Source organism: Bombus bifarius, unplaced genomic scaffold (genome assembly GCF_011952205.1).
Source record: "Bombus bifarius isolate JDL3187 unplaced genomic scaffold, Bbif_JDL3187 scf7180000009275, whole genome shotgun sequence".
Lineage (NCBI taxonomy): Eukaryota > Metazoa > Arthropoda > Insecta > Hymenoptera > Apidae > Bombus > Bombus bifarius.
In genome coordinates, this window is record NW_022885009.1 from 964,255 (window position 1) to 985,253 (window position 20,999).

Below are 20,999 nucleotides of genomic sequence, written 5' to 3' on the forward strand. Positions count from 1 at the left end.
TCTTTCATTGAATAGTAATACAACAGTATATGAAAAATCAACTTACCCTTAAGTGAAGGGTGAGAATAAATTTGAAGTTCATACACATGCAACATGCAATTTTTATCTTCTATGTATAAAAATTCACAAAAACACTGACACATATATGATATAATTTATATTATAGGAATCATTAAAGAAATTAATTATATTGCAGAATGATATATTTAAATTAAATAACTGAAGCACATAAATTTATAACAATCTCTATAATCCTTATCACTGACAATTGAACATAACAAATTAGAGAAGTTACAATTAATTGCAGAAATTTTATAAAAGTATATATAATAGAAAATAAAGCTATATATGTAATGCAATAGTTATCACATGCCATTGAAGAACAAAGTATGTTCCACACTCCCACAAACGTGAAATATACACTGCTTGAAACAATTAGGGGACTGCTCTTACAAAGTATTCTGTTACATCGATCAAGCAAATAGAAGTAAAGAAATCTTCCAGGCTTGATATACTGAAATGTTACTCGTATGATTCTGTGATAAGAATTGACTTTAAGATAATAATTAAACAAAAATGTACAGACACAAAAAGTAGGTATAAAGATCAAAATGAGTGGTATATCATCCTTTAATTATTTTCAGCAGTGCGTTATTGTTTTACACATTTAACTGTGCTTTGTTAAATGAATTACAGAAACCTGTTATTGAAAGAATGCATAACATTCTTTAGTAGCATTTTTTAAAATAAAATAAATTTGTTTAACTAAATTTAGAAACTTAAGAAATTATTACATTATGATCAAACAGTATGTGCAAATAAATATGGTTTGTATAACCCATGCATTAAAACTTTGTGCAGAGCATAGTATTCCTTCCAATGACCTTGTAAGTTTAGCACTTATGAATTAAAATTAAAACCAGTTATGAAATTGATCATACTAATCTAAGTTCTGTTATATGGTATTCTGCACGATTAAAATATATTATATCTTATGATAACTGTTTTGAATTTCGTTAATTAAATAAAAGTACTTTCTTTTACTAGTGAAATAATATGGTATTACTGAAAAAAACTACTTTACTCAATCTGTAATACTAATAAACCAAATATTTTTTTTACTATGTTTCACTGCATTTCACTTCAGTAACAATTGATTATTATTGATTATTATTGTTGAAATAATTTATGCGTGAACAATATTATGCAGGGAACAGATTGGCAGTCTCAAAATTTTGCACACAGAATATGTTACTCTATTATTACATCTGACTTTCCAACACATGACTAAAGATTAATAGTCATTTTGTAAAAAATCTGTATATATTCGCAATAAAAGAAACACATTAAAGATCATATGTAAATGCAAAAATTGTCCTTTAGGCAAGATTAAATTCTTTAAGTGCAGTTTGCATAATTGTATCTTTAACGGCACAAAATACAAGCTTAATGTTTTCCGTGTCTGATGAATAATCCCATAAGCGCAGCATGCAATAATAAACCACATTTTAATGTTAATATCAATTTAAAACAACAAATCAGACAGAAAATCAATCCAATAGTATGATTAGATTATTAACTATGATGATTAATAAACATTCAAAAAATAGGTAATTAAGAAGTTTTTAAAATTAAATTGCACAATAGTATTAGTTTTTGACACTATAAAATAGATTGATTTTCCTGAAGTAAATAACCATTAAGATAAGAATTACGCACCTGCTGTAGAATATAGGCAACATGCAAATTATCTTACACAACATACATAATGTTAAGAAGCAAAAACAAATGCACATTAGCATCAATTACTAACAGCCTACCTGTGGCACACGTAAAGTGTGAATATATAATCTTCTCAATATCTGGATTCAATTCGACAAACATCTGTAAAATGAATTCTCTAGCAGGTATGGCATCTCTTTGTGGGCCTGTGAAATATATAAGCAAGCATACGAATTGACAATTACTTCTATTTATATTTATTCAAGCACATACTATCTTTTTTCTCCCAATTTAATTATGTAATATCAGTGGGATATTATTTTAAAATCTGATTGAAACCAATTCAAATATTAATTAATATTAATAACATAAAATTACAAGACTTATACTACCTATAATAAAATACTTTTAGAACACAAAAATATAATAATAACAGAAAACTAAAATTAATATCAATTATTTTACTACAATATATAAACTAATATACATTAAAATGATATGTAAAGATTAAAGAGAAAATTAGATACAGAAGGTAAAAATTATGTTTTCATGGAGAAAAAAACATTTTTTTTTGAATGTTGAAACTATTATCAAATCCACTTTATCTGGTTTACTAAATCAATAAAGTTTATATCCAAATCCAATAAATACTGAAGGACAAATTATTCAATTAGTTCTATTAACTCTCAAAGAAACCTTTTAAAGCTATTATCAGTCAAATACAAATCTCTTATGTAAGTTTAATATATGTTTTCATTTTATCAGATTAAGAAAATATAACACATTTTAATTAGATTATTTAAATTAGATCTAATTAGATACGCCTGGGAAGTTCTAAGGAATGTTTATGTCAAAATGCTTTGAAATCAATTGTAAAGTAAATAAATTTCCCTAAAGTAAAGCTAAAATCTCTATTTATGTATGTAAGTTGTTCTGGTATGGTTTTATGGAAAAGTTGTATCACTTATTATTGATAAAATGAATGAAAGGTAATGTCGAAATACAGAAAATAGCTGTTCTATAATACAGAAAGGGTTAAGCTTTAAGGATACAGTTACAACTTTATGATGTATAGTTACTGGCTCAATTTAGAAAATTCTCTACAAAACATCTACAATTTCTGCCATGATGTGTTATATTTAAACAGACCTGTCGCACACGTGAAGTGAGAGTAGCACATGCGGTCAGGATCAGGATTCGTACTGAGATACACCTTTAAGATGAATTCCCTTGCTGGTACATCTTGTTGTTTAGGGCCTATACCATACAACTTGTTCACTTACTAATAATAAACTGAATAGTATGTTCCAGAGCAATGCGAAATAATTCTAAGCCTGATTCTCTGAACGTATTGACAATTCATCCGAAGGTGTTTCATATTTCACATTTTATGATATACTTAATAATATTATGATATTATAACTTCTATATTACTTTAAGAGATAAAGAGTCAATTTTATTAATTTTAATAAATATAAATAAAATTTTTAATAGAAACACAATATTGACTGAATAATTTATAAGAAAGGGAAAGATATAAATTTACTAAATATTTTAGGGGAAATAAATATATAACTTATACGAGAAGTATCAGTACGAGTAAAAAATATTTTTTTCAATTGATTCGAAATGTTATTAAAGAATTTTCACCAAGTTCGAACCTATCTATACCCTACTGAATTAATAGTTTAGAAATTATTTCCTTTTCTATTTTATTTGCGAAAGTTTAAGTTCTCTGCGATATATTTTAAAACATGGTAATTCAATTTATTTTTCTATTTATTAAGGATAAAATACCGTATGAAAAGTATTTCCAAATCACTAGTAACGAATTATAAAGATTTAATAAAAATGGATGAAAAATCAAATACCTATGTATAATGTTGGAATAATTACATTAACTAGAAATATAAAAATTAAAAATCTATTTGCAATGTTCAATAATGGAATTGTCTGCTGTGTTTTAAAAAATTAATTCATCTTCCTGGATAGAATAAAGAAACATAATCATTTCTGAAGAAAAAATTCATTCTAAACCGAGTATATTAAAATTAACAAAGATTATCAATCTTTATTAATAACTTATTGAATTTTATTATGTGTTTGTATGAGAACATTCTATGTAAAATCACATCTCGAATCAACTGGTAGATTTTCGTTCACACATAATGAACAATAGTAAACATCTAGTATATTACATACGATGTTATACGTATCAATCTAAAGATTCACAAACATTAATAAGTTTAATGTTGTGAATGTTGTTATACAGTATAATTTCCAAAAGTAAATATTAGTGTTATGTACCTACCATTATATTCAGGAAAATAGTCAACAAGATGAGAGTACATAATCTTCTCCTCGAGCAGATCTTTCTTGTTTAGGAACAGAATAACAGAAGACTGTTGAAACCAAGGATATGTAATAATTGTTTTGAACAAAGCCTTACTTTCTTCCATTCGATTCTGGAAAATGGTAATAACAAGTTAGAATGATATGATTCAATTAATGATATGATTTATATGGGTAAACTAAAAAATAAGAGAAAGAAATATTGTAATAGTATTTACCTCATTTTCCGATTCAAACAAAATTTGATCATATTCACTTAAAGCTACTAAAAAGATGATAGAAGTGACATTCTCGAAACAGTGGATCCACTTCCTTCTTTCTGATCTCTGTCCACCAACGTCTACCATCCTGTAAAATATACTTATGTAATATTGTTCATCTTTTCACTTATGACTTAAATATTTGCTACAATATTAATCAAACTAAAGCGCAAACTGTTACCCGATATTTATCAATTTGTTAAGTGCAGTTTGTAAATAATTCCTAATTTCACATTCAGAATTTAAATTACTCGTACGATTCATTAGTCAAATGTCAAATGTAATATTTACAAAATGATATTTCCTGAACAGAAATTTCATGGAAAAACATGCAAACAATGAGCTATTTAAAGCAAACGGAGGATAAAAATTGAAGAGAAAAAAAACAAAAAAAGAAAAGAAAGGAGAACGAAACAGGAAGAATCAGCTATAAAATATGTAGTAAATAACATAATCCTGTTTTTTTTTTTAATAAGAAGTTATCTACGTGTTCACTCACCTTGTCAATTTTTTAAGGTACAAATAGTAAATATTACTATTATTACGTTACATTATCAATGATAACTTATTAATTACCTGCTACTTCTATTTTACCTCTGTAACTTATAAAGTCTATTTCCATACTGTGATAACTTACGTATAAGAGAATATTATTTACATTACAACAAATCGCGATAATACTTAAGAAACTATATACGATCGAGAGAGAAAAAAAATGATTAACATAAATAAATGGTATTGCGATAATGTACAAACAAAAAATACATGACACGATAGGAATAAAATAAAAGTGTTTACCCGTATTAAAAAAAACTCACACAGGTATTTCGATACTAATCCATTACTCCAGGTTAGTACGATACTAAGTTAGTATAGTATACTTCTAAACGTATAGTCAAGTTCAAGTAATGTGTGTTAGTACCTAAATATGATGGAGTCCAGATCAAACGGATATTCTATAATGCCAGTAGTAGGAGCTCGAGCCCGAAGAATGTCTTGTTCGGTAGGAAGGAAGTCAGGCTTTTCGATACGTTCTAGGTCACTAAGATAACTGCAAAACAAACGAAGCCACAGTCTGATAGTGCATGCCCATGCATGTATTAAAGGTGATTACGAGGAGAGGAATATCGCAAAACATTTGACACATGCTCGTTGTCCCCAGCCTGTAAGAATTCTCTCAAATGCAAAGTTCATTGATTTATTCTTACAGTTTTATGACACAGTAACTGACAGTGGGACAGTTTACATTGTTCACCGCAAAGCTATTATGTTCCTTGTAAATAAATACGATTGATCGAGAGAAGACCGTGTGCGTCCATACTCCGCTGGAAGAGGAACACCTTGCGTTGTGTCTTCTCTCCGCATACAGAGCACGAAATTTTCTCGTCGTCGCGAGAGACGAAATTTCGTACATGGGAACTTAGCACCACGGCACGTCATAAAACCGGAGGTATCAATGGAACTCGCGACACGCCAGTGAGAAAGGAGAAACGAAACGAATGATGGATTCCATGTACAATGAAATCGGTGAGTCACAATACATGCAGCCACGATGCAGAAAGAGTCCAATGTAAGTAGATCACAGGCACAGGCAGCGTCTTCCTTTGCATGGCGAGACATACCTAAATCGAATTTCTTCCAAGTCAAAAGGATATTCAATTATACCAGTAGTAGGCACTCTCACACGAAGAATGTCCTGTTCTGTTGGGAGGTAGCCTCTTGCTGCGACTCGATCTATCTCCAATAGGTAACTGAAACATCATGTTCTCAATACCTGATACACGGAACATCTGGCATTCCCAAATATTATAATCTCGTTCAACGAACAAATATCGAATCAACCAGATATCGAGTAAACCATTCACATGAGTAAATGGATCGCTTATTAAATAGAAACCTAGCAGTCGGTGCAAACCTTCAACGTTCCATCAAATATTTCTTTACAACGAATTCTTCATATTTAGACGTTACACGCGTTTAACGTTTCACACAGGCCTGTACTTGGCGGCTGCGTATTCGACTCGTTTAGGGGCTGACACGTTGGGACTGCTAACCGAACAATGACGTCGAGTAGAACGAGGTGAAAAAAAGATACGCTCTCCTCAGGGGCAAGTAGATGGCAAAGACACGTCCAGACGGTACTTACTACTTAGCGGAGTCTGTGAGCTGATATTCTCGCCTGCGGTCGTAACACTCTTGGATACCACTATCCGCCCATAAATCTTTGATTGCTTCTACGTATGGACTTTCAAAGGTTGTAACTGTCTCGAAGTCCACGCTTCGCACGAGTTCTGCTTTTTCCTAGGATCGCATGGAAACAACACATTTTTCAGTTGCACTTGGTTACCATAATTAACACGGGGAGAAGGGAGCCCAGGGTCACCGATAAAAATACTCACTATATTCGCAGATGAGGCGTACTGGATCTTGAGGAGGTCCATCGCCCGGATCATGGACTGCATGGCCATGAAAATGTTTTGGTACACGAGTTTAATGAACCCCCTCTTGTCATCGTCCGAGTAACCAGACCCGTGGATGATTCTCATCTGTTTAATGAAGGTGGATTTGCCGGATTCACCAGTACCTGTAACAAGTTTGTGAATCATTAACGAGCGAACGTTGCCGAGGTAATCGACTTTTTCTGGGTTACTCGTACTTTCACGATTCGGCTTAATCGACCGATGAATTTATAAATTTCATTCATACGTAACGAAGGTGTTCCATCGCGTGCGTTACGTTCGCCATTACGTATTATTAGGATAAATCGGCTAAAGCTGTGTATTTACTGGAACAAATGTTACCAGATAGTACGTATGTGTGAAATCTGTCTGTGAAACGTGCGATGTACCAGTGCTGTTTTGTAGCGGTAATTGCAATCAATTTATTTCTTAAGAAAATAATCATTTTTCTAGAAATAAGCTTCGATAGAATGTAAATACACCGTTGGCTATTTTGTACAAATGGCTTTCTACTGTTTTTTGTTCTTTTCTCTGGTTACTTTATTACAAATTATCGTGTCGTACGTAATACTAAAGGCACTAAGCAAGGTAAAGTTTGCCATTTTTCAGCAAATGTACGTATAACGATTAGGTGTCTTAATATTTACAGCCAACAACGTACTGTGATGTATCTTTGTGGTCAATTTGACGAATCAATTTAATAAATCAGTAGATAGATTCCATCAGATAATTAGGAAGTTAACCAGATAATTAGGAACCACAGTTAAAAATTTCATTCGCCTATTTCCACGGCTATTTATAGAAATATCATCTTGTAATAATTACGAACTGATAAATATAACACTTACAATCACAAACTTTTAAGACATTTTAATTTGAGACATTTCCAAAAAAGAGATCCATCTTTCAGGATTATTCGATATTATTGGTATCCGCGTAGCAATTCAATCGAAAGTGCAATTATTTAGTTATATCAAAAATAGCAGCACCTATGTCAAGTATTTTCAAATTTTAGGGTGTCGATCATCGACTGATGCCGTAATAAATAATCAGAGCAGGTTTTACTACATTTGGTCTATGTTCCTTTCAGAATATTTAACGTTTGTATTCTATATCTAAATAAAAAATCCTATATCACGTAGAGTGCAGAATATAAATAAAAACAAAACACTAAGATTAAGTAACTTTAATTTTTAGATCCAATTCCATGGCTGGGTTTCGTCTCGTTCAAGTTATCTAAATTCAGCACACTTGAAACGTTTCTTCGGGTTTTAAGCGAGGTTAGAATTCTCTTAGCCATTCTTTGTTATTTCTTCAACTAAAAAGAAAAATGGTTATTAGATAACGTTCTATTTCCAGCGTCGACCTTCTCTTAATTATTATACGAATTCTCTAAGCTAAGTCGACTTTTACCTAACTTTCGGTTTAATCGTAGCGAGCAAATCATCGACCGTTTTTGTAAACATTCTAAGACGATTTTTATATTCTTTTTTATGTCTTATGGCCAGCTTCGGATATTTTTACGACGTTTTCAGGTATCCATTTTTTATTAAGTATCAGTCGAAGCTACTTGCCACTCGTTACTCAACGATTTCGAGCCGATTAATTCGACTTATATCGATGTTTATGTAATCGAGGCTTTAAAATCGTTATGCGTGCCGAATTTTTTCTGCGAATGCAAATCTAAGGTTATGTAACGAAAGGAGCGTAAAAAGCATAAACAAAGAATTTTGGCGTTAACCAATAGGTTACCAATAGCAATTAAAGCAAGTAGCACGGTACTGCGTGTTAAGTGACGATATTTGTGCTCGTACACAAGCAGCGTTCAACAATCAAACACGTAAACTCAATTATTATACGCCGCCACACTTTGTCAAATAGTGCGTCGTAAACTGCATTAAAGCAGAATCGAATAATTTGAAAATATCATCGATACTTGTGCGATCAAAGAACGAGAGAAAGTATCGATTGCAACAAAGCGCTGGTGCTCGCTATTCGATAATTAATACAGCGATCCAGTTACTCATTTCTGCTTCGTATCTTGGTGTCTGAAAGGGAAACAACTGAAAAATAGGTAATATTGAGCCGTCCTGCTTCTATGTACAAACCGTTCCAATGACAAATATCGTATTACATTATCACTCGTTAATAGAATACGGATGTACGGCTGTCTACAAACATTACGAGTTATTAACGGTTGCGTAAGTTACTCGGCGGGTCGCATATTAATACTTGCATTTGCATGATCCGCGTTGCTCGGTTCGTAGCAAGAAACGGCCAAAGTTCCCGTGAGAACACGTGGACGACAAAAGCCGGCCCAACGATTTTCCAAGCGACAGCTACGCGTATCGAGAATCGAATCGACACCGCCGCGTGGTTCGAGTTGGCCGACCTCCGCCGACCTCCACCGCTCGTTCGACAATTTCCGCGCAGCGGCCGATGCGCGCCTCGTGCTTTTCCGGATCGCCGACGGAAGCATACGAACATCTACGACGAAAAACCGAGCCGCCAACCCGAAATGGGAAGTGACACCAACACCAGGGACGTACCATCGTCTGTCTTCTTCCCTGCATCCTTTCGTATCCGATTCTTTGAATTACGTGAAATTTCATAAAAATACCGGCTCATGTCCTTATTTTTCAACAGTATCTTTTTCTGTCAGGTCCAGTCTGTGTTTTGGCCATACGATAGAGTATAAAAATGACAGGAAATTTAACGTTAAAGTTTTATGTTGGTATATTATGAATTTCGGTAACTTTTGCATTGAGACAATCTTTTACCGGATTAGCAACGGTCGTTTTGTAAATTTACATTTCCTTTTTATACTTCTCGTTTTATAAATTTTCTTCTGGTCGCCATTGTACTAATTTCTTCTTCTCTCTGCGTCTATTTGGATATTACTCGGGTCTAATTAATTAGTATGTAAATGCTACAATAAATACTATGGTGTGGTTTTGCGGCCACCGTGGATAATTACGTTAGGACATTCAATCAGAAATTAACCTACGGAATCACTTTTGTAAAATATTTTTACGTCATAATTGCAGTTGGAACTTTGGAAATTTATTATATTATAGTTTAACATATTTTCTGTTGAGTTTACTAGTTTCAGTTAATTATGTCTGCGGAATATGCATTTCTCTTTAACACAGCAAAAACGTAGTCAGAGATTTTATTAAAATTTTAATTAAAACGTTTCGTTATTAATTTTTTTAACTAATAATTTTACACGCTTGTTGCAACGATTTTTCTACGAATTTGCAAAACTCGCGCACGGCTACTATAAGAATAAAAATTACTTTGCGCTATCCTTTTTTGGGGGGGGTTTAAGTTTCAAGCAAAGTCTTCATATATGTACAACGAAAAATCATAGTGACGTAAATAAACCGTTATTTAATATTACAAAATAACGTTCTGTGTTTATCATTATACAAATTTATATTTTTTCAGGTCATAAAGACGCATCGCGGCAGAGAATAAAGTTATAACTAACTTAATTATAAAAGTAAAACCACCATACTTTTAAGAGCTGAAATACACGATAAAATTCTCAATATTTTCATTTACATCGTTATGATTTTCAGCCTGTCATATACTGTTCGAATTTACTTATTAATGATAATAAACACCTTCCAATACATCGATAATGAACAGAAAATTACACGTAAATCGTTGCGGAATAATTTGAAGGAGAGAAGAATCCAACGGAAATTCAGCGAGGACTCTGCAATCGAATTAACACGAATTTCAGTCGAACTTTCCAGTCACAATTCCGCTGTAAATAGTCGATGCTATGATATCTCGCAGCCGCTGCTATAATGGAGCAATAATTCGCTCATAAACTAACACTATCAGCCGTTGCAACTAGTATATACCATTTCTTTTCCTCTTTCTTGCTAATAATAACGCCGACATTAAATAGGTTGCAAGCCGATTAATTCGACCCTTATCGGATCATACGCTCGGAAGTGTGCAAATGAATTTTTTCCGCAAGGAGTTGCTCGCCATTTAATCGAACCGTGCTTTAAGTGAGCTGTTCGATTTGATAATCCATGAAATTATCCTTGTCATTCTCGTTGCAGATTGTCACCTGTATAAACCGCCGAACCGTTCGTTTACACCTCTTTGCTCTTTATCCAAGTTAGCTGAAAGCTGGCCATCGAACTTTCTGCAAACGTTTCTTTACTTTATCATCGCTGGTAGCTTTTCATTCGGATAATTTGAACCAGTCGACTCGAGCAAGACGAAATATTAACCTTTGACTTGCAGCTATTATCGCAGATATTAGCTAAATGCTAAACAGCAATTTTTCAAATCGACCTAATCAAACCAATTTTAACCACCACGAGGTCTTCTAAGACCACGAGGAACTTGGATGTTTCTTAAACTCCTGCAGTCACGTTCATGCTGAAGATTGTAACGGAATTCTACCTGATAACAAAAATTGATGCGAACTGTAACTTTAGTTGTAATTCTTCGTTAAATTATAGAGAACCTTTTGTAACCATAGAGTCTGATCGTACCAGCCTCTGATCCCGAGCAACTTGACTGTAAATACAAGTACGTTACATGTGCTTGTTACGTGTACACCGAACTATATCTCAACTTACAATATTCGCTTATGTTTGTATTTATCGTGTTAGATCATTAGGTAAACGTATGGAAATATTTACACTATGTTTCGGATTTATTTTGCCACGTGAAATTATCTTTCACCTGGTTGTATCATCAACCATGAGCTTCTCGGAAGCCAAACCGATCAACTCAACTCTTTATCAGCCTCGCAATTATGCTACATACGTGTACGCCTAATGTTTGCCTTTTGAAATAAATTACTCGTTTCCATAAGCTGATTCATTGCAAGAAGATAACGTAAATGACAGCAAAGTCTAAGGCAAGATTTAAAAAAGTAGTTTAGCAACATCACTTTCTTGGTGTTGATCAATGTCGTTTCTCAACATCTCGGTTGCAAGACACTGTGCATGTACAATGGCTACAAAGATTACTGCGCATACTATTGCAAATACTATTCGCACAACATAGCATTAAATATAACATCTACATAAATTTCGTGTTATTCAATGTTATACAAATTTGACATATGGGAAAATGAAACGCATGTAAAATCTATTTAAAAGAATGCTTCGTTCAGTGTCCTTGCTGTGCATCTCAATATTGCCACCTGACACTGTCTGTATTTGGTGAACAGTTAATGTTCGTCTAAGTAGCTGGTAAGGAACTCGCAAAGCATGGGGCCCAAGCGAAGAAAGATGTAGAGAAAGATGAAAGAAAAGTAAAGAATAGAAGAATGAATAGAGTCCAGACTGTCGTACAAATTTCTGTTATAAAGAGAAGCTGCTTTGTAGTGTGAACCCTATTGACCTACCATTCACGGTACAGCACACAATTCTAAAGTGGTACGAAATTAGATGAACCAATTATTGAAAAAGGTTGAAAATATCCAAAGAATTGAAGAAAGCACATATCCAGTTCAGAACAAAGTGGGTGAAACAGGCTGAAATTTATCAGATCAGATTTACCAGACATATGGGGTCTAGAAATATGCTAAGCATTTATCGAAAGCAATTTTAGCATTTATCGAAAAATCAATATCTTCGTATGAACAAATTTGTATAATTGCCTTGAGTGCTTAGTAACGAAGATCTGTAATCGATGTTTTATACAAGTTCATTCAGACAGAGTAAAAAATATACGTGTAAAAGGACGCGTCTTTCAGTTGTTAAAAAGAAAGTGTTTCTAGTTTGTTCCCCTTAATTTTGGTGAGAAAATGTTTGTATTATTCGCTTTTTGCGCGCTGAAAATATGTTGATACGAAATATGAAATAAGACAAATCTCACGATCTGTACAAAAATCACATACAAATTGTTTAGTTTGCGATATAAATTCTAATTGTATGGTATAGTTTCCAATTTGTTCCTCTTAATTTTGGTGAGAAAATGTTTGTATTATTCGCTTTTTGCGCGCTGGAAATATGTTGATACGAAATATGAAATAAGACAAATCTCACGATTTCTACAAAAATCACATACAAATTTTCTAGTTTGCGATATAAATTCTAATTGTATGGTATAGTTTCTAATTTGTTCCCCTTAATTTTGGTGAGAAAATGTTTGTATTATTCGCTTTTTGCGCGCTGGAAATATGTTTATACGAAATATGAAATAAGACAAATCTCACGATTTGTACAAGAATCACATACAAATTGTTTAGTTTGCGATATAAATTCTAATTGTATGGTATAGTTTCTAATTGTTCCCCTTAATTTTGGTGAGAAAATCTTTGTATTATTCGCTTTTTGCGCGCTGGAAATATGTTTATACGAAATATGAAATAAGACAAATCTCACGATTTCTACAAAAATCACATACAAATTTTCTAGTTTGCGATATAAATTCTAATTGTATGGTATAGTTTCTAATTTGTTCCCCTTAATTTTGGTGAGAAAATGTTTTTATTATTCGCTTTTTGCGCGCTGGAAATATGTTTATACGAAATATGAAATAAGACAAATCTCACGATTTCTACAAAAATCACATACAAATTTTCTAGTTTGCGATATAAATTCTAATTGTATGGTATAGTTTCTAATTTGTTCCCCTTAATTTTGGTGAGAAAATGTTTGTATTATTCGCCTTTTGCGCGCTGGAAATATGTTGATATAAAATATGAAATAAGACAAATCTCACGATTTGTACAAGAATCACATACAAATTGTTTAGTTTGCGATATAAATTCTAATTGTATGGTATAGTTTCTAATTTGTTCCCCTTAATTTTGGTGAGGAAATGTTTGTATTATTCGCTTTTTGTGCGCTGGAAATATGTTTATATGAAATATGAAATAGGACAAATCTCACGATCTGTACAAAAATCACATACAAATTTTCTAGTTTGCGATATAAATTCTAATTGTATGGTATAGTTTCCAATTTGTTCCCCTTAATTTTGGTGAGAAAATCTTTATATTATTCGCTTTTTGCGCGCTGGAAATATGTTGATACGAAATATGAAATAAGACAAATCTCACGATCTGCACAAAAATCACATACAAATTTTCTAGTTTGCGATATAAATGTGCGCAGCTCGTAGCATCGTCTGAAATAAGCGCTGCATCTAACCCAATTTTCTGCCCTCGCGTCGTTCGAAAATTGATCGTCACGTACGAAACACGCCACGTTTTGATCTTCTTCATCTTCACACGATGACTCCATTTCGAATTTCTGATTTCGTCCCTGGATATCTACGCAAGGGAACGAAATTTTGATCGATTCTGCACTTCGGAAAATAAAAACAGAAGCGATATACTACGCGACACCAAACATAAATGCTAGAACTACATACTTTAATGTTGAAGTACGGTTTCCAATATTCAGATAACATAATAACGTAGTGCACTGCTGACCATCAAGCTACGCGATGCAGAAGACTCTGGAAACGGCGAATTTCTTTGCTTCCACCGTCACTTAACGCATCTGTTTCATTTAACACGTTGAATGCCATGCTAGTTTTACAGGGATTGCCCGTGGCGTCATGACGAATTGTTTATTACGCGATACACATAATGTTGAAATATCACAAGTCCATATTTCACGTATAAATAAGACTACTTTTATACGTTTTATACTGCATTCATTTCGTCACACCATTGTAGTAACGATGGTAATAATGCAAAATTTATAACTATTGACATTCCTTCAAATTATATTATATTTCTACTAATCTTGGCGCGCCGGTCACCGGTGACCCCCACGGCGCCACTGACGAGTAGAGCGTCGGTCACCGGTGACCCCCGTAGCATTCGACGTGCTAAAGAATGGAAGCGGCCGAAGAGTAAAACTAAAGTGGAAGTAGGAAAGAAAGCCGAAAAACCGAAATCGATCCAGCTGTAAGAGAATTAAACAGTGGAGAGTGGCGCAGAGCGGGGTCACGCGCTCGATTCTAATTGTACCTTTTAGCTGTAGGGCTCTTAGTTGTTCTCCTTGGAAAGAACAATAACACTTGCGCGCCGGTGTACGTCCCTGAACATGGTGGGGCGGCAACAAACACGGAGCACGAAACGGAGCAAAAGGTGGGGTGGCTTAACGGCGGCGACGACGGCGGCGGCGGCGGCGGCGGCGGCGGTGGCGACAAAGGAAGATGTGCAGGTGGTACACACAGAGCACGGCGCCAGCATCGCCCTCGCGAAAATCATGAATGAAAACGGGCGAGCAGCCAGCACTACTGCGTGCTATCATGCAGCCACCGCGTATGGATCTCCTCTCGTCTCTCCCTTTCGAATGCATTGGCCGGCCAACAGCTCTCTCGCGTTCTCTTTAGTCTTTAGCAAGCGTGGCGGTAGCGGCAGCAGTGCCGCTGCCTTTTGTCCGCGCCGCGCTGAGAAAAGGCGATCTGCTCTCACCAACACGCCCTTCTTCGTCGCCGCCTAACTGTCGCGCGCAAGCAAGGGCAGCGTCAGTTTGCACAATATCGTGTGAACGACATCCCCCCGTTTTAAGAGGTTTATTTAGGCACCTGTATCTCATCGGCGTCGCATACCCCGGCTAAACTACTCGAATCGTTAGCACGCTTATTGGCGACAACTTCTGGCCTGCCTTGGGATACGCGGGCTACCGTGTTTCCGTACGGATGTATAGCTATGATTGTAGGAAACAAAAAATGGAGAAAATCGAGGAGATTATATCGAGGATGTAGGATAAGGACGTAAGAAAATGTGGAAAATTTTGTAAATTTGAGAAAGTCGATCTGTGAATGCCTCGTACGGAGAGTTACGTTGTTGTTGATGAAATGCTCTGCGCACAGTTACGTTCGTTTTTCTCATATTAACGCTTTGGTGCATAAATTTGTTAGTAAGTTTAACCAGCAGCCGGCGATCTTTCGTAAAAATTTCATGTTCTTGAACTTTACGTAAATGGACGATTTGCGCGTGACACGAATACTAACGTTTAGCTTACGGACTTGAGGACACGTTGATGCCAACGGAGAGTGTTAATCTTCAGTTTGGAGAAAATACGAAAGAAAAAGAAAACAGTGAGCGTGATTCCTCGTTGCAGTTTTGTGTCGAACAAGACATTTGCTCTGTTAGCAAAAATGAGAGCAAGATCCAAGTATGGCAGCGTTAATCGCTGGGCTAATAAAATTTTCAACGTTCGTAATTTCGCTGAAAATAATATTTTGTAATTAGACTTTCAGGACCAGTAAGACGATATATTTTATTTATCGTTATAGCTGTTGCAGTTACAAATTTTAGTTCATTCTTCCTGGTAACATTTTAATTTAATTTTCACGCTCGTACAGATCTAAATTATTCGTCAACGTCAGGTTGTCCGTTCTTCCAATGCAGCTTCTTCGAAAGCTATATTAATATCACAAGCGATGTGTCCAAGTTTAAGCTCACGTAAGAAAATGTTGACCTATGGTTCGCTTTAACGCACAATCCACCATTTTATAATAAAATAATGAACACAAAGCACCGATCGGTTAGCTTGAGAATTTTATACGTTCAAAACGTATCCCAAATGGATCGTTTCGTACGCAACCACTTAAATTATAAATTCAGCCCATAAGAACCATGGGTTTCTTTAATCCTCTATAACGTCACGCGATTTGAACGTGTACATACCCATAGGTCGTATCTTTGATCTGTTAATTTTATTTTACACTATTATTGCATTGTATTACGATCACGTTAAGCCACTGTATTATTAGCGCTAAATATCTTGTTTACGACAATTATCAATATCTAAATTACAGATCAAACTGCAGATTTAAACAAGAAGTTATCACCAATTACGAATGTCTTCTTTTGGACAAGAGATTAATAGGTAAATTGTCAGGTGCGCTATGCTTGATACAACAGATTCAGTTGGTTTAACAGTTTAACATACGATTATCATACATAACGTCTTAAAAAATTCAACGTTATATTCCCCAGCTCCTTTTTATGTTATCTATACTATGCCTGGACTAATTATAGGCAATTAAAATGTATACTATGATATATGTGGTGTAAGGTGCATAAGTTATATAACTCGTCGTAAGTTGATTAGTATACATTAAACGCTGGTTCGCCGAGATAAAAAAAAATAGACGTGATAATTCTCTGCCTATCGGATTATCCTCTTTTCCCCGAGTATTTTATTTTTTTATTTTGTGTATATTTTATTTTGCTTCCGTTTAAACAATTCCTGATACCCGCCGCTACGTTTGAGTACGCGTTTTTATTTTTATTTTAACCCGTCGTTGCCCGTTGTTTCGAACGTTTGTTAAAATAATATATTCGAGGCAATGTTTCAGTATTTATTACGTATTTATTTAGCCTCTCAAAATATGCTACTCAGCGACCTTTTTCTTCAGGTTTTATTATGTAGGTGAAACAGTGTTCGAGATTATGAAATTTCTATGGGCAGACTTTCTGACACGTTGTTATGGCACGTGTGTTTCTTTCGTGTATCAACTTACTTCTACGAATAGATCGTTATAATTACGAAGTACGTAGAAATTGTACGTGGGCTAATATCGCTCAATGGCGTACTATTCTAATGAATAGATGATTAGTCACAGATACGTATAACACGAGACACTAACAATTGTCGTTTGATACACTCGGTATGACCGAGCTGCAAGCTCTTTCTTCTTCTTTCAATTCGTCAAAATTCCACTTGCTTGAATTCATCGATCGAATTTAACGAAAAAGCGATATGAAAACACGAATCTATGTATATAAATATAGGTATACGTAAAACGCAAGTGAGCGAAAAAAAGTTGAGAGAATTAAGTTTAAATCGTAAGAGAGCGAGAAAAAGATGTACGTGTCTCTGAATTTTTGAAAACAGCGTGAAACAGCGAGAAGCTAAAAAATGTCCAATTTACAAGTTGTATACGTATCGATGGATATTAAATAACTTTTGCGATTCTTGAAAGTAAAAATTAGCGTATTAAAGTTACTCTAACGGGTGCGGCAATAATTAACACGACTATGTTCCAACGATTTTATGTGAACCATCCTGGGAGAATAATAATTTTGCTTTTCAGCGGCGAACAGCTTTTTAATTGAATTAAATTAGTCGGAAATTTAGAAAACACGCGCCTCAACGAATACACTTCGTTGCGATAGTTTTGGATCGTAGCACGAAAGAGCAAGACAAGATGCATAAAACGCTAGCCATTTTCAACTCAAATTCAAATTCCCCGTAAATGAACAACAACCGATAAATTTCTCAGCTTTGATTCCGCTCGAGAAAATGATCGATTTACGCGAGTATGAAACCGGCAACGATATCTTACGAACGAGTCGTTCTGTTAACCGGAAACAAGCCCGCCAGCCAAAATATAGGAAAACACTGGAAAGGAAAATTCTGGCTGATAAAATTTCATGCGATAAAGAATGACGCAATAGGCATGTTAAGTATAGATACATCTGCGTGGTCTAAAAATACCAATTAGCGTTCGATGGAACGTCGAGCGGATGTACGCTCGTGACGAGAGGACAAGGGTGACATGAGAACGCTCCAAGGAAATTCCATTCGAAATTTCCATCGCGCGATCTATGAAATATCGGCGCGGTGGGGGCCGGCAGGCAGGCTGAACGTTTTCGAAACAATTTTTATCGCGCTCTTAGAAGGCTGAGTGGGAGGAAGAAGCTGGTTCCTCGATGTACATATGTGCGTTGACTTTATGGCCGATGAATGTGGAAGAATTGCGATTGGCGAAGCCGACGGCACAGAGTAGCGCGGTAAATTGCTATGAAAGACAGGGCTGCGCGGGCCTCGAGCCTGGTTTAAAAATAAAGGACACATCATGGAAGGACAAGAGGAAGGAAGACAGAGAGAATGCATCGAGTGAGTCACGGCGAGCGAGATATGCGAAAGGAAGTTTGCCCGACCTTCCAGCCTTCTAATAAATGCGAATACCAGATTCTCGAAATATAAATATTCCTTGGGGGAATCCGTACGAGAGATCGACTATCAAACTCGGTCGAATGTCGCCTCCTTTTTTTACGAAAAGTCCCATCGACTCTTTCCTCGCCAATTATTAAGAGCGATAAAGGGTGTAGGAAAATGGTCTTTGGTAGGAATTTAGAAGAAACGATTAGGCGGATAATTGTCTTCTCGGTCTGGAGATTTCCTGCGTCTTTGACATCGGATGTACATTTTTCTGTGGCTCGGTGCGAGAACCGACAACGTCGTACTTTCGCGAAAATGGGTTAAACCCGGTATCGAGTTTGTTGTAAACAATCGTGTATTCCGTGTAAAGATAGGAAAATTTCAAGTTCTATATAGAAATGACTGTAATGGCATTCGTATAGAAATACCAAAGTCAACGTGAAAAATAATAAGCAGCGTAAGCTATCATTCTCTTGCTTTGTATTAGCGAAAGAGATTTGAAGTTACAAAATCTTCTCCGTGTCGTAACTTATTTGAGCATGGGTTCTTTAACATATCTCTAAGTGCTAATATGTCAACTTTTTAAATAACGAAATTTTTATTTGTATTTGCTTCTTGCATTGAACAACATTATGTGGAACACAACTGGTGGTACAAGCGGAAAGGGGGTGAAGAAGTCGAAAATATGGAATAACAATTTTTCGTTTGAGGCTTTGTTTTCGAGAAAATCGACTTTGAATTGAAAAAAAAATTTTATTCCATATTTTCGACTTTTTTTCCGCTTGTACCACCAGTTATCAATCACCCTGTATATGCTTGGTTTTTTTATGGAAAACGAATATTAATAACGTCAAGTAAAATTAATTTAATCACTGTACGAGTCGTTTATTTTTATTATTAAATTTTTAGATATTAATTATATTTAGAGATTAATTACGATTTCAAAATCCATTCACGTTCGAGATTTCGACAAATGTTATGTTGTCGTTGTAAAATCCAATTACGTAATTAATAACAGAATTGGAAGAAGTTTGTTTAAAATTAATAAAGACTTTTCTTATGCTGGCGGCGGTACGATAAACTTAGATTTCAAATGAATCAACATAATGCATTCATTTTGTAACGCGACTAAATGCATATCGATGGCAATGTCTATATCTATTAATTAAACAGCGGAATTTAATGCTGATATCACTTCAGAAAAACAAGGCTTCGTATACTTTTAACGAATAAAAGAGTCCTAATAGAATTTGAACGCTATTAATAACAACAATATTATTTATAAAAACACAACTGACAAATTTAAAGAAAAATTGTATTTCCATTCTAAAGAAACAGTGAGTATTTATTTATAACATTTTGAAAATAATACCGCGCGTTCGTATATATTTGAAATAATTTTTAATGTATGACAAAAGTAAAATAGTATATTTTTATCGATTAATATAATGTACGAGTAAGTGCATTTTTTATTTGCACATTTTATAAATCTCTGGAGTATTATTAAACTGATACTATGTGCTGCATCCTATATACAGTACGTGTTATATTACACGTATTATATGAAAACATCGAAATGTACGGATGGTGCGATAAATTACTACCACGATGTATCAATAATACCGCGTCTTTCAATTTTATAAAATAATCCGATAATCGCATTAAAAATATTTAATCTACTCGTACGTAGATATGATTGGTAACGTAAAGAAATATCGTAGATACGAACGATCGTTGTACAGTTCGAATATATTGAAATCTTCAAACGATCGTCTCTTTGAAATTCAAACAAAACTTTTCCAGCTGAAATAAGAATAAAAATAAAATTGCCTGTACATCATATTAGAAAAGTGTGTTCGTCGTTAGTTTTATACAAAAATATTTATACTCGCCAGCTATATTTAAACACTGCTGCCTAACTTATACAACGATCTCGTCCGCACTCTACGTTCCACATGATCCAAGCAACAATTCTCCACCCTCCGTTGGAACTTCACTTAACACCTTGCCCGCAGGAATTTCCATGGCTAAAAAAGAGCGATATCCACCGGTTACATCCTATCGTTTGCTCGTGCTGTTCCAGGCAGCGAGCGAAATAATCAGCGCGAGATCTCGAACAAACACGGCTCTCTCCTACGTACGAAAGCGGGTCTCTCCTCTCTTTCTTTTTCCATTTTACTTATTTCCCTTCGCGGTTTCTGCCGTCGTGCAATTTCTTTCCTATACTATAACTATAAATTGGACGCGTAATTTAAACACGTGGACGACTATTCCGGACGCGACGTCATCTTACAGTGTCCCTT

At 34.8% G+C, this 20,999-nt stretch overlaps 1 protein-coding gene across 8 annotated transcripts in view; it reads right to left on the minus strand.

Moving 5' to 3' along the window:
- Positions 1-20,999, minus strand: part of LOC117214932 (guanine nucleotide-binding protein G(q) subunit alpha) — a 65,359-nt gene that overhangs the window by 2,512 nt on the left and 41,848 nt on the right. For 3 of the 8 annotated variants that reach the window (XR_004488979.1, XM_033461293.1, XM_033461291.1), the window contains 6 exons: positions 6,734-6,918; positions 6,481-6,635; positions 5,957-6,085; positions 4,293-4,422; positions 4,034-4,187; positions 1,821-1,928 (listed from right to left, as the gene is read on the minus strand). Coding sequence is in view for 7 of the 8 variants with exons in the window: in XM_033461293.1 (XP_033317184.1) it covers positions 1,821-1,928; positions 4,034-4,187; positions 4,293-4,422; positions 5,957-6,085; positions 6,481-6,635; positions 6,734-6,918 (861 nt within the window). In the remaining variant the exon portion in view is untranslated. Of the gene's footprint in view, positions 1-181; positions 1,463-1,820; positions 1,929-2,871; positions 2,980-4,033; positions 4,188-4,292; positions 4,423-5,256; positions 5,386-5,956; positions 6,086-6,480; positions 6,636-6,733; positions 6,919-20,999 lie in introns of those variants that run through there. The other 5 variants (XM_033461298.1, XM_033461297.1, XM_033461296.1 and 2 more) reach the window with 5 other exon arrangements.